The 16,061-nt window shown below is 46.7% G+C and overlaps 1 protein-coding gene across 9 annotated transcripts in view; it reads left to right on the plus strand.

Moving 5' to 3' along the window:
• sipa1l3 (signal-induced proliferation-associated 1 like 3) overlaps positions 1-16,061 on the plus strand; it is a 278,960-nt gene that overhangs the window by 177,456 nt on the left and 85,443 nt on the right. For all 9 annotated transcript variants that reach the window (XM_072490005.1, XM_072490004.1, XM_072490012.1 and 6 more), the window contains 3 exons: positions 1,110-1,267; positions 3,136-3,712; positions 6,633-6,907. In XM_072490005.1, the coding sequence (XP_072346106.1) occupies positions 1,110-1,267; positions 3,136-3,712; positions 6,633-6,907 (1,010 nt within the window). The remainder of the gene's footprint in view (positions 1-1,109; positions 1,268-3,135; positions 3,713-6,632; positions 6,908-16,061) is intronic.

A 16,061-nucleotide genomic window follows, 5' to 3' on the forward strand; every position in this document is an offset into this window, starting at 1 on the left:
AGGCAGAAGGACTGTGGCAGAACTGACAAATTGGGGAATGGCCATGTGCCGATGTAACCTCCTGACTGTATTTTCTTCTTTTTTCTTTCACTGCGTGTGGGTGTAGGGGCTAAAGGAGCCAATGTTGTATATATTTGGACAAGGGAAGTGATGGGACTTTCACTCAAAATGAGGGCTCTTTGGGGTGTAGGTGGATATGCGGGGTGTGTGTGCTAAAAGGGGATCTCTGGGCTTTCCTAGGGCCGGGCAAGGGGGAAAGGGACCCTAGGAAAAAAGAGTGACGATGTGCACTAAGGGTTTTAACAGCACAACTATATACGTCTACTCTGCACAACGCCCCAGCTCCAGCTGCCACCCTCCAGCCCTGGGTTCCATGCTGGCGTTTCAACGGCTCCTACAGCCAGGTGGCCTGCAAAGGATGTCCATCAAAGGGGCCATATCACCACAAACTAAAAGAGGTGCAATATATGTATTTGCTCTTTTCGTCTGAAAAGAACAGGGCCCTGTGTATTGCTATATGTACCCTGCAGTGCATGCATCACGATCGAATAGATGCTTCCCTGATTGCTGAGTTTAGTGAGCGAGTTCAAAGATCAGGAAGGCCTTGGCTCATTTAGGTAGTCAAAGCCAGGGCGTCAATTGAGAATAGTTGACATCTGCTCCTGGATGGAGGCGAAGTATTGGGCTAGGCCTGTGATTGGCTGAGGATGATGCCGGGCTTTGCTGCACAGTCGGGTGGCTAGTCAAGATGCTCAAATGAAAAATGATCACTTGAATAAGGTGTGATGGGTGACAACAAAATGACTCAATGCCTTCCAGGCAGGAGGGGTGAAAATTGGTGAGGAAATATTTCTATTACCGTAGAAGAATTGAGATTCATTAAGTGGCTACAACATGACAAGCGTTTGTGCGCTTTTCTAAACTGGATTGAGCTAAGCTGTAAATACTTGAGACTTTATAAACCGTGGTGCCGTACCCATTCTGATTTTGCTGGTTCGATCCTGGCACTGGGTTCAAATGATGAGTTGTGCAGAAAATCTGTACTAAATGAGCAGTGTGTAACCAGGGCTTTGGTATGTTGATATATACGTGTGTTTGTGTGTTCACAGCTCCTCAGGAAACGGCACATTGGCAACGACATCGTCACCATCATTTTTCAGGAACCTGGGACCCTGCCGTTCACACCAAAGAGTGTACGCTCTCATTTCCAGCATGTGTTTGTTATTGTCCGAGTCCACAATCCATGCACCGAAAATGTGTGTTACAGGTGAGTGCTGATACAAGGTGGAAAGAAAGACTTGCCTTTGCTTGGTGCCTTTCGCAACCTCTGATGGAGCCAAACGTGTAGGAAATACAGCACCCACTTTCACACTGTTGATTCCCTTATTTCATATTTATTTTGTCGTTCTCATCTTTGAGCCATGGATCTAGATCTTTCATGGACCGTATACCTTTAAGTCGAGCAGGGGAAGTGGGGAACTCAATTGCAAAATAGTACGCTGCAATGAAGATTTAGATTTCGAGCAGAAGAATTCGTACTTTATGGCGCCCCAGAGATTGGAGGGATTCTATTTGATTGGCTGGTTGGTGGCCAAAGGATTGGCCAAGGACTGTATTCTACCAGGCAACAGACGGTGATTGAGTCCTGCCAGGTGGGGTGTTCGGACACTGAGAGGAGAGGTTGTGTGTTGCGCTCTGGCCCGTCAAATGTTTCCACCTGCTGGTTCTGAGTCTGCATAGAAGTCTCGAGATCCTACAGACTGGGAGTAACGGGATGCCTAGACTGAAAGACAATCTAACTGGGAGACTGTGTGTGCGCATTGCCAGAGGGAATTCCTTTTCACTACTTTCATCAGCTTCAGAACCTGTATTAAGTCACCTTCTAAGTCACCTGTATTAAGTCACCTCCGTTACAGGCAGAGCAGTCCTAACTTTACCAACTCTGCTTCTAGCTGAAGCCCTTCATCCCTAATGACATCCTCTGGACCCTTTCTAAGGCCCTTGCAACTTTCTTGAAGTGTGGCTCCGAGCTTAAAGAAAAAAGACAGACAGGAATTTATACAGTACATTTTGCAATCTCGGCAAGTGACGTGTTTTCAGCCAGTGAAGTACTTTTGCAGCATCTGACCATTGTTGTAATGCAAGAAAATGATTCCGATATGCAAAAAAAAATCACTTCTCTGCCTTTTGGCTAAGGACAGTAAAAAGTGTTACAAACCAGGTTAAAGTCCAACAGGTTTGTTTCAAACACTAGCTTTCGGAGCACTGCTCCTTCCTCGGGTGTTGTAAGACTTCTTACTGTGCTCACCCCAGTCCAACGCCGGCATCTCCACATTTTGGCTAAGGTCCAGCCCAGGATCAGGTGGGGCTTGTCAGCTTCGACCTTGTATGTCTCTCTAGTGGGGCCATGAATTTGTATTTTGAGCAAACAAGGAGCTGGATTGAGGATGTGCCATGTCCACTACATTGGCTTTGTAACTTTTAAGAAAGGAATAACTTTTTTTTTTGTTGAAAATACAGAAAAGCAGCTCCCTTTCTTATTCTGCGCTGTCTCCGCTGACATCAGCTGAAGCCAAGGTTCGGGTGTTAAAATAGGTCTCGGGGAGGAGCATGGTGGTGCAGTGGTTAACACTGCTGCCTATGGCGCTGAGGGCCCAGGTTCGAATCCCGGCCCTGGGCCACTGCCCGTGTGGAGTTTGCACATTCTCCCCGTGTTTGCGTGGGTCTCGCCCCCACAACCCAAAGATGTGCAGGTTAAGTGGATTGGCCACGCTAAATTTTCTCCTAAAATTAAAAAACAAAATTGGTCTTGGGGCCTGTTCACGCTGGGGCGTGGTAACAGCTGTTCGGTATCTCATTGCTCCATTGCTTGTAAATGTAGGGGCTGTAGGCAGCAGGCAAGACTGGGCCGAATGAGGTTCAAAAATGATGGTGACCCCCCCCCACAATAGTCAGAAGGCCCTGATAGCATTGAAAGCCTAGACTCGTGCATGAGATGTGGATAGAAAGGACATTCGAGTGAGGGATTAGAGGACGAGGGAACCATGCCCCACCCAGGAGTCGGCCTCTGTGGAGGAATTAAAATAAAGGAGCAATATTTATTGTTCTAAAATTTGGTTTGCTTTATTCCAACAGTGTGGCAGTGACCAGGTCGAAGGACGTCCCACTCTTCGGGCCGCCCATACCAGACGGCTTCACTTTCAGCAAGTCTGACGTTTTCCGAGACTTTCTGCTGGCCAAGGTCATCAACGGCGAGAACGCAGCGCACAAGTCGGAAAAGTTTCACGCCATGGCCACTAGGACGCGGCAGGAATACTTGAAGGACCTGGCGGAAAATAGCGTCACCAGCACCCCCGTGGAATCGACGGGAAAGTTTAACCTCATATTACTGACCGCCAAAAAGAAAGAGAAAACCAAGCCCCGGGCGGGGGCCGAGCTGAGCAGCGCCGGAGCCGTCACGTGGCGGGTTTACGCGCAGGATTACAGCCAGGGAGTCGAGGTGGAGGGCATTCTCGGCATCTCCAATGAGTTTGTTGTTGTTATTGAGCAAGGCACCAAGGAGGTGGTGTTCAACTGCTTCAGTGGGGATGTAATAGGCTGGACTCCTGATTCGTCCACAATCAAAATTTTCCATGGGAGAGGGGACTACATATTTATAAGAATGTTAGAGGAGAATGTGGATGACATTAAGGAAATTGTTCAAAGGTTGAAGGTAAGTAAAACAGCGGCAACTTGTATTTATATCGCGCCTTTTAATATGATAAAACGTCCCAAGGTGCTTCACAGGAACGTTAGAAAACAATAGAAAGTTTATAGACCATACAGTGCAGAAGGAGGCCATTCGGCCCATTGAGTCGGCACCGACCCACTTAAGCCCTCACTTCCACCCTATCCCCGTAACCCAATGACCCCTCCTAATCTTTTTGGTCACTAAGGACAATTTATCATGACCAATCCACCTAATTTGCACATCTTTGGACTGTGGGAGGAAACCGGAGCCCCCGGAGGAAACCCACGCAGACACGGGTAGAACGTGCAGACTCCGCACAGACAGTGGCCCAGCGGGGAATCGAACCTGGGACCCTGGTGCTGTGAAGCCACAGTGCTATCCACTTGTGCTACCGGGCTGCCCCTAAAATCTGACACTAAACCATGTAACGAGATGTCTGGGTGGATGACCAAAAGCTTCATGACCCAAGAGATCCGTTTTCAGGAGGTGTAAAGAGGCAGAGAGGTTTAGGGAAGAAATTCCAGAGCGTGGGCCCAGGCAACTGAAGGCATTGCCGCCAATGGTGAGGGATTAAAATTGGGAATGCTCAAGAGCCCAAAGTGAGGAATGTAGATAAGGTGGAGGGCTGTGGGGCTGGACAATTGCAAAGACGGGAATGAGGAGGGAAGCAATGATGAGAATTTAAAAATCCAAGTGTAGCTTAATTGGGAGCCCAAGTGGGTCAGTGAACACGGGTGATGGATGAACGGGACTTGGTGCAACTTGCTCCATGGCCAGCAGAGGTTTGGATCAGTTGAAGCTTGGAGGATATGGGAGGCCATCCAGCCAGATTCTGGAATAGTCCAGTCTAGAGGTAAGCAGCTGAGGCAAAGCAAAGTGGAAGCCAAGATGTTACAAAAGCTCACCTCGGTGTCATGGGCGGCACGGCGGCACTGAGATTAGCACTGTGGCTTCACAAAGCCAGGTACCGGGTTCGATTCCCGGCTTGGGTCGCTGTCTGTGCGGAGTCTGCACGTCCTCCCCGTGTCTGCGTGGGTTTCCTCCGGGTGCTCCGGTTCCCCCCCTCAAGTCCTGAAAGACGTGCTGTTAGGTGAATTGGACATTCTGAATTCTCCCTCCGTGTACCCGAACAGGTGCCGGAATGTGGCGACTAGGGGCTTTTCACAGTGACTTCATTGCAGTGTTAATGTAAGCTTACTTGTGACAATAAAGATTATTATTATTATAAATGTGTCAGGCCTCATCGGAGTTTGGCCAGCAGCTTCGATCTGGGATCAAACTTGGAGCTTCACTGGTCTAGACTCAGCTATTACATTCTCCTTAAACAGTGCTTGAAGATAAACCTGGTCCATCTCTTGTGTCTTACCACAAGCTTAATTTAAATGGCAAATCACCACTTCAGCAGAGTCCTCAATGGCCATGAGTTTCCGACCTTGCAGAGCGAATACTTCAGGCTGAATACAATACATATCTGTGGGGGGGTTTTCCTACAAAAGTATTTTGAGCAGAAGACTTCCTTTGAACTTCAATGATTTGTGTTATGCATAAGTCATGAAAGTTACCCTGTGGCGCAGTGGGTTAGCACTGCGACCTCACGGCGCCGAGGTCCCAGGTCCGATCCCAGCTCTGGGTCACTCACTGTCCGTGTGGGGTTTGCACATTCTCCCCGTGTTTGCGTGGGTCTCACCCCCCCACACCCCAAAGAGATGTGCAGGGTAGGTGGATTGGCCATGCTAAAATGCCCCTTAATTGGCAAAAATGAATTGGGTACACTAAATTAATTTAAAGTTACCCTGGCTATTTTTAGAAGAATCCTTTTTGAAGATTTAGAAGGAGATGCTGCACAAATGACCATCACCATCTCACAACCACATTTGGTGCAGTGTTGCAGAAACCCCTGGTACTGCTGAGCTCATTTGATCATTGAAGTTAGCCTTGCTCATGGCAGCATCGTGGGCCAGTGAGTTAGCACTGCTGCCTCACGGCGCTGAGGTCCTGGATTCGATCCCGGCTCTGGGTCATTGTCCGTGTGGAATTTGCACATTCTCCCCGTGTTTGCGTGGATTCGCCCCCACAACCCAAAGATGTGCAGGGTAGCTGGATTGGCCACACAAAATTGCCCCTCAATTGGAAATAAATTAACTGGGTACACTAAATTTTTTTAAAAGTTGGCATAATCAGAATATTTCTATAAAAGCATTTTCTGAATCCTTAAATCCATTGATCTCAATTAGTGTCCAACAATGCTGACTGGCAACAGTTTGTCCAGTTTGTTTTAATATTCATTCATGGGATGTGGGCATTGCGGGCTGTGACCAACGTTTATTGCTCATACCTTTTTTAAAAATAAATTTAGAGTACCCAATTCATTGGTTCCAATTAAGGGGCAATTTAGCGTGTTCAATCCACCTACCCTGCACATCTTTGGGTTGTGGGGACGAAACCCACGCAGACCCGGGGAGAATGTGCAAACTCCACACGGACAGTGACCCGGGGCCGGGATCGAACCTGGGGCCTCGGCGCCGTGAGGCAGCAGTGCTAACCCACTGCGCCACCGTGCTGCCATGAGCAATGCTAACTTCAATGATCAAATGAGCTCAGCAAGTCTTATAACACCAGGTTAAAGTCCAACAGGTTTGTTTCGATGTCACCGATGGACATTGAAACAAACCTGTTGGACTTTAACCTGGTGTTGTAAGACTTCGTACTGTGCATATAATTGAAGGTAGACCTGGTCCATTGCATCTTTTTTAAGTGCCCTTGACATTGGATGCCTCTGTGGTTTCTTTTCACACTTTTTCCCCATAGCAGCCTTTTGTTAGTTTGACATAGGTGGAAGATTATTGAGCCATGTGTGCTTAGTTTTATTTGGGGTTCTTATTTATTCGCCTTTGATCCCCAGATTGTGACGGAAGGATGTGAAACTGTTGACATGACTCTGCGGAGGAACGGACTCGGGCAACTTGGGTTCCACGTCAAATATGATGGCACGGTGGCGGAGGTGGAAGAATATGGATTCGCTTGGCAAGCTGGACTGAGACAGGGAAGCAGATTGGTGGAAATTTGCAAGGTGGCTATAGTAACTCTGACCCATGACCAGATGATTGATCTCCTGAGGACATCCGTGACTGTGAAGGTGGTCATTATCCCACCTCACGAAGATGGGGAACCCCGCAGGTATCATCACTTTCAATATTATAGTATCTGAAAACCCAGGGTTAGTTGCTGACGAAGCGTATTCAAACCGTGTCCTAGCCATGTTTATTCAGCATAAAAACTGGCATTTATTCCGATGCGTTCCGTGAATTAGCTCCATATTATCAGAACTACTGTTCTCAATAAAATCTTGTGCAAAACTTGAGATTGGACACAATGCCAATGCTTTGGAGTAATGTTTTGTGAATGCAGTAAACTGATTTGCTTGTCATAGATATTGCCATGGGCTATTAATAATCTTGGCTGTTAAACTAAGCTGTAATTAACCCAGATATTTTTGCTTAAGTTATGGATATTAATTTGGCCCTGCCATAATTCTTAAATAACTTTCCCCTAATTGGTTTTCATTACTGTATCTTTGATGGTCATTAATCGTTGCTCACGTGTGAATGATGGTCACTCAGAATAGCAGAATGTGCCTGGTGCAAGGCAACACCTTCTGGAGAGGAAGTGGGGAGAAATTTAAATTTGGGTGAAATATATAGAGAAAAATAAGAGCCCAGAATAAATACTTCCTAAGTTTGACTTACAAATGTGAATTATTAGGTATAAGCGAACCCTAACCGCTGTCATTATGAAAACTTGTAGAAAGTTTGGGAACCAGACTTTTAAAATTAATTTTTATGGGATGTGGCCATTGCTGGCCCGGCCAGCATTGGTTGCCCAGTCCCTGTGGTGTAGCTACACCCACAGTGCTGTTCAGGAGAGTGTTCCAGGTATTTTGACCCAGCAACAGTGAAGGAACGGCGATATATTTCCAAGTCAGGATGGTGAGTGACTCGGAAGGGAATGTCCAGGTGGCGGTGTTCCTAGATATCTGCTACCCTTGTCTTTCTAGATGGTAGTGGGTTTAGAAGGTGCTGCGTAACAAGCCTTGGTGAGTTCCTGCAGTGCATCTTGTAGATGTACATTGCATGCTGCCCATTTGTGGTGGGGGAAGTGAATGTTTGTGGCAGGAGTGCCAATCAAGCAGGGCGCTTTGTCCTGGATGGTGTTGAGCTTCTTGAGTGTTGTTGTGCTGCACTCATCCAGGCAAGTGGAGGGGATTCCATCACACTCCTGACTCGTGCCATGTTGATAGTGAGGAATTCAGTGGCCATAGTACCATTGAATGTCATGGGGCGATGGTTTAATTTTCTCCTCATGGAGATGGTCATTGCCTGGCACTTGTGTGGCTCAAATGTAACTTGCCACTTATCAGCCCAAGCGTGGATATTGTCCAGGTCTTGCTGTATTTACACGTGGACTGCTTTAGTATCTTGAGGAGTCGCAAATGATGCTGAACATAGTGCAATCACCAGCAAACATCCCCACATCTGACTTTGTTGGAAGGAAGGTCATTGATGAAGCAGCTAAAGATGGTTGGGCCTAGAACACTACCCTGAGGAACTCCTGTAGCGATTTCCCAGGACCAAGATGACTGACCTCCAACAACCACCAACTGTTTTTGCATCAATGATTAAACCTTACTGTAACAAATTGTTGTCACAAATCTATTTGGCAATCAATTTGTTTGGTTTTGTGTGAAGGTCTATTATGAAACAAAGTTCGCCAGAAACTCGAGAAGTCTTGTTGGGGGGGAAAAGGCTATTCAGCCCATTCCCCCTCCTGTTCCAACTCTCAGTTTACGATCCAACTGTAAGTTTACTCCCTGCTGAGATGTGTTTTAGTCAATGCCAAGCACTTGTAATAGAAGCATTAAATAGGAAACTCTTGCGCATTTTGCTGTAATTTAATGCAAACTCTGGAAAATGGTTACTACACAAAAATGCGTATCTTTTTAACAGATGGTGCAAAATTTAGTTTTTATTTTTCGAAGGTCTTGAGTTAGCACGAGTATTAATTTTCTAAAGAGCGGTCTTTGCCTCCACCTTGGCTGCCTGCTCTGCTTGTTGGATTCTGAGAATTCCTTCGGAATCCTGAATCGGTGACGGCAGTAATCTAGCTGCGGTGTGCATTGCCAGTGGACGGATAGCTTCTAACCTCACTGATGCCTTGTTTTGAGTTGGATTCCAGAAGCTCACTTGAAAACATTTTTTTACAAATAAAAAATTTAGAGTATCCAATTCATTTTTTCCAATTAAGGGGCAATTTAGCGTGGCCAATCCACCTGCCCTGCACATCTTTTGGATTGTGGGGGCGAAACCCACGCAGACATGGGGAGAATGTGCAAACTCCACACAGATCGAACCTGGGACCTCGGTGCCGTGAGGCAGCAGTGCTAACCACTTGCGCCACCTTGCTGCCCAGCTCACTTGAAAGCATGACCGTGGGGTCAGTTGTGAAACTTCCACAGGCCAAATTGGCAGTGGTGATCGGGTCTATTCAAGTGGAACATGTATAGACTCTGGCTTACAGCTGAAGATCGCACCGTTGTGCTTTCACTGTGCTTTGTTTTAAGTTGCTCCAAAGGGGAAGGATAGACAAGACTTTAATTTCAATGTAAACCGAGATGCAGTGTGGAATCTTTCAATCGCAGTAAAGAGAAAAAGCTCAAACTATTCTCAAATTGAATTTTTATCAATTTAGAGAAAGAAAATAGCTTTTTCCAAAAAGTATTTAGCACTGCTGGGGTAGGAACACTGGTTAGTTTGTTTTCACACACTTCCTCAAAAACACCCCACCACACCTCATCTAAAGATGCTGTAGCCTCCGAGAGAACATTGCAGCGCAGTACAGGCCCTTCGGCCCTCGATGTTGCGCCTACCTGTGAAACCACTCTAAAGCCCATCTACACTATTCCCTTATCGTCCATATGTCTATCCAATGACCATTTGAATGCCCTTAGTGTTGGCGAGTCCACTACTGTTGCAGGCAGGGCATTCCACTCCCTTACTACTCTCCGAGTAAAGAACCTACCTCTGACATCTGTTCGATATCTATCTCTCCTCAATTTAAAGCTATGTCCCCTCGTGCTGGACATCACCATCCAAGGAAAAAGGCTCTCACTGTCCACTCTATGCAATCCTCTGATCATCTTGTATGCCTCAATTAAGTCACCTCTTAACCTTCTTCTCTCTAACGAAAACAGCCTCAAGTCCCTCAGCCTTTCCTCATAAGATCTTCCCTCCATACCAGGCAACATTCTGGTAAATCTCCTCTGCACCCTTTCCAATGCTTCCACAACCTTCCTATAATGCCGCGACCAGAATTGCACGCAATACTCCAAATGCGACCGCACCAGAGTTTTGTACAGCTGCAACATGACCTCATGGCTCCGAAACTCAATCCCTCTACCAATAAAAGCTAACACACCGTACGCCTTCTTAACAACCCTCTGAACCTGGGTGGCAACTTTCAGGGATCGATGTACATGGACACCGAGATCTCTCTGCTCATCCACACTGCCAAGAATCTTACCATTAGCCCAGTACTCTGTCTTCCTGTTATTCCTTCCAAAATGAATCACCTCACACTTTTCTGCATTAAACTCCATTTTCCACCTCTCATCCCAGCGCTGCAGCTTATCTATGTCCCTCTGTAACTTGTAACATCCTTCCGCACTGTCCACAACTCCACCGACTTTAGTATCATCTGCAAATTTACTCACCCATCCTTCTGCGCCCTCCTCCAGGTCATTTATAAAAATGACAAACAGCAGTGGCCCCAAAACAGATCCTTGTGGTACACCACTAGTAACTGGGCTCCAGTCTGAACATTTCCCATCAACCACCACCCTTTGTCTTCTTCCAGCTAGCCAATTTCTGATCCAAACTGCTAAATCACCCTGAATCCCATGCCTCCGTATTTTCTGCAGTAGCCTACCGTGGGGAACCTTACCAAACGCTTTACTGAAATCCATATACACCACATCAACTGCTTTACCCTCATCCACCTGTTTGGTCACCTTCTCAAAGAACTCAATAAGGTTTGTGAGGCACGACCTACCCTTCACAAAACCGTGTTGACTATCTCTAATCAAATTATTCCTTTCCAGATGATTATACATCCTATCTCTTAAAAACCTTTCCAAGATTTTGCCTACAACAGAAGTAATTGTGCCGCTTTCTCATCTGTACTACTTAGTGCTGGCAAACCTATACTTCTGTACTGCCTGCTTACAACAATAACAGCTAGGATTTCTATCGAGCCACTTGCTATCATTCCTGCCTTTGGCCTGATGCAGACTTTTACTTTTTTCACAGCTGTTTCTCTCCGTTTCCACTGCTCCTTTTCTCTCGTTCTCGTCCTCTTTTTGTTTTCCTCCGCTCTGATACTTGGCCAAGGGTACTTGTTTTAGATGTTGCTCTGTTTCCTCTGGGCTCGTGTGTCCCTGACCTCCACATACCTGCCTTACTCTTCTGTTTGTGGGTAGCATGTGACCATACATTGTGACTCGGGCTGCAATGATAATCCTGTAAGTGTGCTGACTCCTCAGTTGACTGACTCAATCCTGCATCTCCTTAACCCACATGGCTTTCATTTAAAATAAATATATGCTTTTATTTCTTGGAAGAACTTGAGTCACAGCTGCATCATGGGTCTGATGACTTTCCTGTGAATTCTTGGACACTTAAGAGAGTGTCATCACCAATCATCATGACCCTGCTTTAAACTTGACCACAGTGCAGGACAGTCAGAACAGGAAGGATCTAATTATTTCGGCCTTCACGGAAATAAGAGGCATTTTCTATCCTGTCACAGGGCGGACAGCACTTAACTTCTGAACCTGCAAAGATTTAATGTCGAGGATTGAATACGATTGTACAAATAACCCGAGCTCGCCCTTCAGATTTTCGCACAAGATTACGCGCTTGGCCTTGTACGAACCTGCACAGCTGGTGCACAGCCAAAGCTTCCAAAAGAAGACTTAACGGCAAGGAAACAATAACACCAATTCCTAGGATCAGGCATTGCACATACCATCAGTCTCACTCAAATGAACCACAGGCTGATTTGACTCAATCCTGCCTCTCCTTAAGTCTCCCTCCTAGTCTACGCGGTGGGGTGTGGCGGTTTTTCAAGACTTGGCCCGCCCTTCAAATTCTGTTGTTTGGTCCCATCCCATTTGATCGATGTGCTCCGAGCCCCTCTCCATCTGATTTCAGAAACGAATCAAGTAAGTGAAATGAGTGTCTCAAATGGTGGTGCGTGAAGAAAATGGGTAAAATTGGCATAGATAATTGGATCACAGATTACAAAATAGATATAGTTAATTTTTTTAATTAAATTTTTAGTGTACTCATTCATTTTTTCCAATTAAGGGGCAATTTAGCGTGGCCAATCCACCTACTCGGCACATCTTTGGGTTGTGGGGGTGAGACCCACGCAGACACGGGGAGAATGTGCAAACTCCACACAGACAGTATCCCGGGGCTGGGACCGAACCCGGGTCCTCGGTGCCGTGAGGCAGCAGTGCTAACCACTGAGCCACTGCGCTGCCCCATAGATATGGTTAATTCGAGTGTAGGTAATTATATTTTTTAAAGAAGCAAAGTTAAGTAGGATATGCACAAGGGAGCAGCGTGCAAATGTTTTAATGACTTAACAGGATAATCCTGAGGTATAGGGGCAGCACGGTAGCATTGTGGGTAGCACAATTGCTTCTTTGTCACTGTCTGTGCGGAGTCTGCACATCCTCCCCGTGTGTGCGTGGGTTTCCTCCGGGTGCTTCGGTTTCCTCCCACAGTCCAAAGATGTGCAGGTTAGGTGGATTGGCCTTGCTAAATTGCCCTTAGTGTCCAAAATTGCCCTTAGTGTTGGGTGGGGTTACTGGGTTATGGGGATAGGGTGGAGGAGTTGACCTTGGGTAGGGTGCTCTTTCCGGTGCAGACTTGATGGGCCGAATGGCCTCCTTCTGCACTGTAAATTCTATGATAAAAAATTTCAAACACAGTTTTAAGATAACTGTAAAAGCTTGTACTATCATTGGATCTAAACTCTATGGATTTAGACCTTGAGGTTTATTGCTGCAACTTTCCCAGTGAAGTGTGTTCCTATAGAGTACCAAATAATCTCAACCAGGAGGGTCCTATGGTTAGGGAGCATTCTGTTCTTGTGCTTGAATCACTCAAAAATCACTTGGGAAGACGGAATGAATTTAAAATGGGGATTCTTTTAAGAGTTTGTTTTAAAGCGCCTCCTTCCTTGTGAGATGCCCTCGGCAAATCTGCCTGAAGTCAAATTGACTGCTGGTTGTCACTCCTAGCTATTGAAATAAAGCAGCAACGATCGCATTCCCCTTTATGACAAACCCCACCGTTGGTTATGGAATTGTCACCTTTCTGGGTGGCATGGTGGCGCAGTGGTTAGCACTGCTGCCTCACGGCGCCAAGGGCCCGGGTTCGATCCCGGCCCCGGGTCACTGGCCGTGTGGAGTTTGCACATTCTCCCCGTGTCTGCGTGGGGGTCTCACCCCCACAACCCAAAGATGTGCAGGCTAGGTGGATTGGCCACGCTAAATTGCCCCTTAATTGGAAAAAAAATGAATTGGGAACTTAAAATTTTTTTCTAAATTAAATTGTCACCATTCTCCTTGACCTGAGCTTTTGGTATGTTCAGACACCTTTTTGATTTTCATGTTTATGTAACTAGAATGATTTGAAGGATGAGGGGCCCCTACACAAGTGCTGAGGGTTTTGGCCAAGGGTAATATCATGACCGGTCCTGGCTTGGAGGGCCGAAGGGCCTGTTCCTGTGCTGTACTGTTCTTTACAAGGGCGAGTTAAGTAAAATGGTTCTAACACTGGAACTTAGAAGTTGAGAGGTGATCTCATTAAAATGTATGAAATCTGGAGGAGGCATGATATAGCAGTCGCCGAGAAGTTGGTGCCCCAGGCTGGGGAATCTAGAACAAAGGCTTCAAGATCTCCGGATAAGGGATCGGCCATTTAGGACTGAAGAAATGTCTTCACTTGGAGAGTTGTCCATCTCTGAATTTCTCTACCTTCAGAGGGCTGGATGCTCGGTCATTGAGTATATTCAAGACTGAGATGACAGATTTGTGGACTCTATGGAAATGGGGGATCTATGGGGATGGTGCAGGAAGTGGCATTCAGGTAGAAGATTAGCCATGATATTGAACGGTGGAGCAGGGTTGAGAGACTGAGCTGGGTTCTCCGCTGGCGAGATTCTCCGTTTTGCCGGCAGCGCACCCACGCCCGGGGATTCCCCGGCGGCGTGGGGCTGCCCACAATGGGAGACCCCATTGGCCGGCTGAGGGGACCGAGAATCCCGCCCATTATGACACACTCCTTTTTGTCAGTCATTTGTCTCATTAACTGCCATGGACCTTTTAACTGTCTGGGATATGTAACTGTGTAGGGAAGTTTCTATTTTGCTATTTAATTGAAGATGTTGCCCAGCTGATATCCTCTTAGTTTGCCAAAAAGCTCGGTGTTGAGTGTTAGCAACTTAACTGACCCTGTATCCAGGTGGGGCCAATGAATGGTGGGTGATGGTGTTTGTTTTCCCCCTTGCATTCTGACGAGTTTTGCTGTTTTTTTAACACACTTTTTTCAAGCTGTTACTCTGCTCCGAAGCCAGGCTAGTTTTGTCTTGCCTGAGACATGGGGGTGGACGGATAATGAAACCCAAATGTGGAAATAGCACAGCTTGCTGTTTGATTGTCACCACTTCAGAATCTAAGTCGAACTCCTGCTGAAAGACTGCAATCAGCCTTTTGATCAGCGAAAGTGTCCTTTGAATGCAGGTAAAATGTTGAATTGGGGAAGGAGCTTCAGGGGGTACCTACATCACAGTGATTCACATTTCGGTTTGAGCCCTAACTTGTATGTTTAGGTTGCTTTTCAAAGCGAGAGTGATTTGTGCTCTTGCACAGTCATTAGAAATTTACATCATACAAAGAGATCATTTGATGCATGTCTATACTAATAACCAGGGGTCGGTTTAGGCAGCTGGTTCGTGATGCAGAGCCAGGTCAACATTGTGGGTTCAATTCCTGTACAGGCTGAGGTTAATTTTATAATCTTTATTGTCACAAGTAGGCTTACATTAACACTGCAATAAAGTTACTGTGAAAAGCCCCTAGTCGCCACATTCCGGCGCCTGTTCGGGTACACAGAGGGAGAATTCAGAATGTCCAATCCACCTAACAGCACGTCTTTCGGGACTTGTGGGAGGAAACTGGAGCGCCCGGAGGAAACCCACGCAGACACGGGGAGAAGGTGCAGACTCCGCACAGACAGGGACCCAAGCCGGGAATCGAACCCGGGACCCTGGCGCTGTGAAGCAACAGTGCGTCATGACCACTGTGCTACCGTGCCGCCCTTGCCTGAGGTGTGGTGTTCCTCCGGTTAAATCCCCACCAATCAGCTCTTCCTCTTCACCACTCCACCCCACCCCTCCAAAAGGGGAAAGCAGCCTATCACCTGGGACTGTTGAACATCAACGGACACCCCTGCCTCGTTGGCCAATACAACCTAAAATCGTCTCATTCACTGATTTTTACCTACGAGTGTTTCCAACCCCCAAAGGATGTATTGAAACACTGGTTCTTAGTGATGTACATTTCTCTGGAATATCATGTTTTTTTTTACTAAGATGTTATTAAGGTATTTGAAAATTCTTATAACAGTAACAAAAACAATGACAACATGGTAAAATAAACATCTCCCCCCCGGATACTGCTTCTGCTGACAGTTTTCATTTTCCCCGAGAAAGTCGACGAACAGCTGATACCTCCGGGTGAACCCTAACATTGACCCTCTTAAGGTAAACTTTATTTTCTCGAGACTTGAGAAACCCAGCCATGTCACTAACCCAGGTCTTTACACTCGGGGGCTTCGAGTCCCTCCAAATTAATAAGATCCGTCTCCGGGCTACCAGGGAGGCAAAGGCCAGGACGTCGCCCCCTGAACACTCCGATCTTCCGACCCTCCAAAGATCACTACCTCCAGACTCGGCCCCAGCCGTGTTTTTAGCACCGTGGACTTTGCCTTTGCAAAACTCTGCCAAAACCCTCTAAGCTTCGGGCATGCCCAAAACATGTGGACATGATTTGCTGGGCTTCCCGTGCACCTCACACACCTATCCTCAACCCCGAAAATCCTGCCCATCCCAGCCGCTGTCATGTGTGTCCGGTGGACTACCATAAATTGTATCAGGCTAAGCCTGGCGCACGATGAGGAGGTATTAACCTTGCTTAGGGCATCCG

Source organism: Scyliorhinus torazame, chromosome 25, assembly GCF_047496885.1.
Source record: "Scyliorhinus torazame isolate Kashiwa2021f chromosome 25, sScyTor2.1, whole genome shotgun sequence".
Lineage (NCBI taxonomy): Eukaryota > Metazoa > Chordata > Chondrichthyes > Carcharhiniformes > Scyliorhinidae > Scyliorhinus > Scyliorhinus torazame.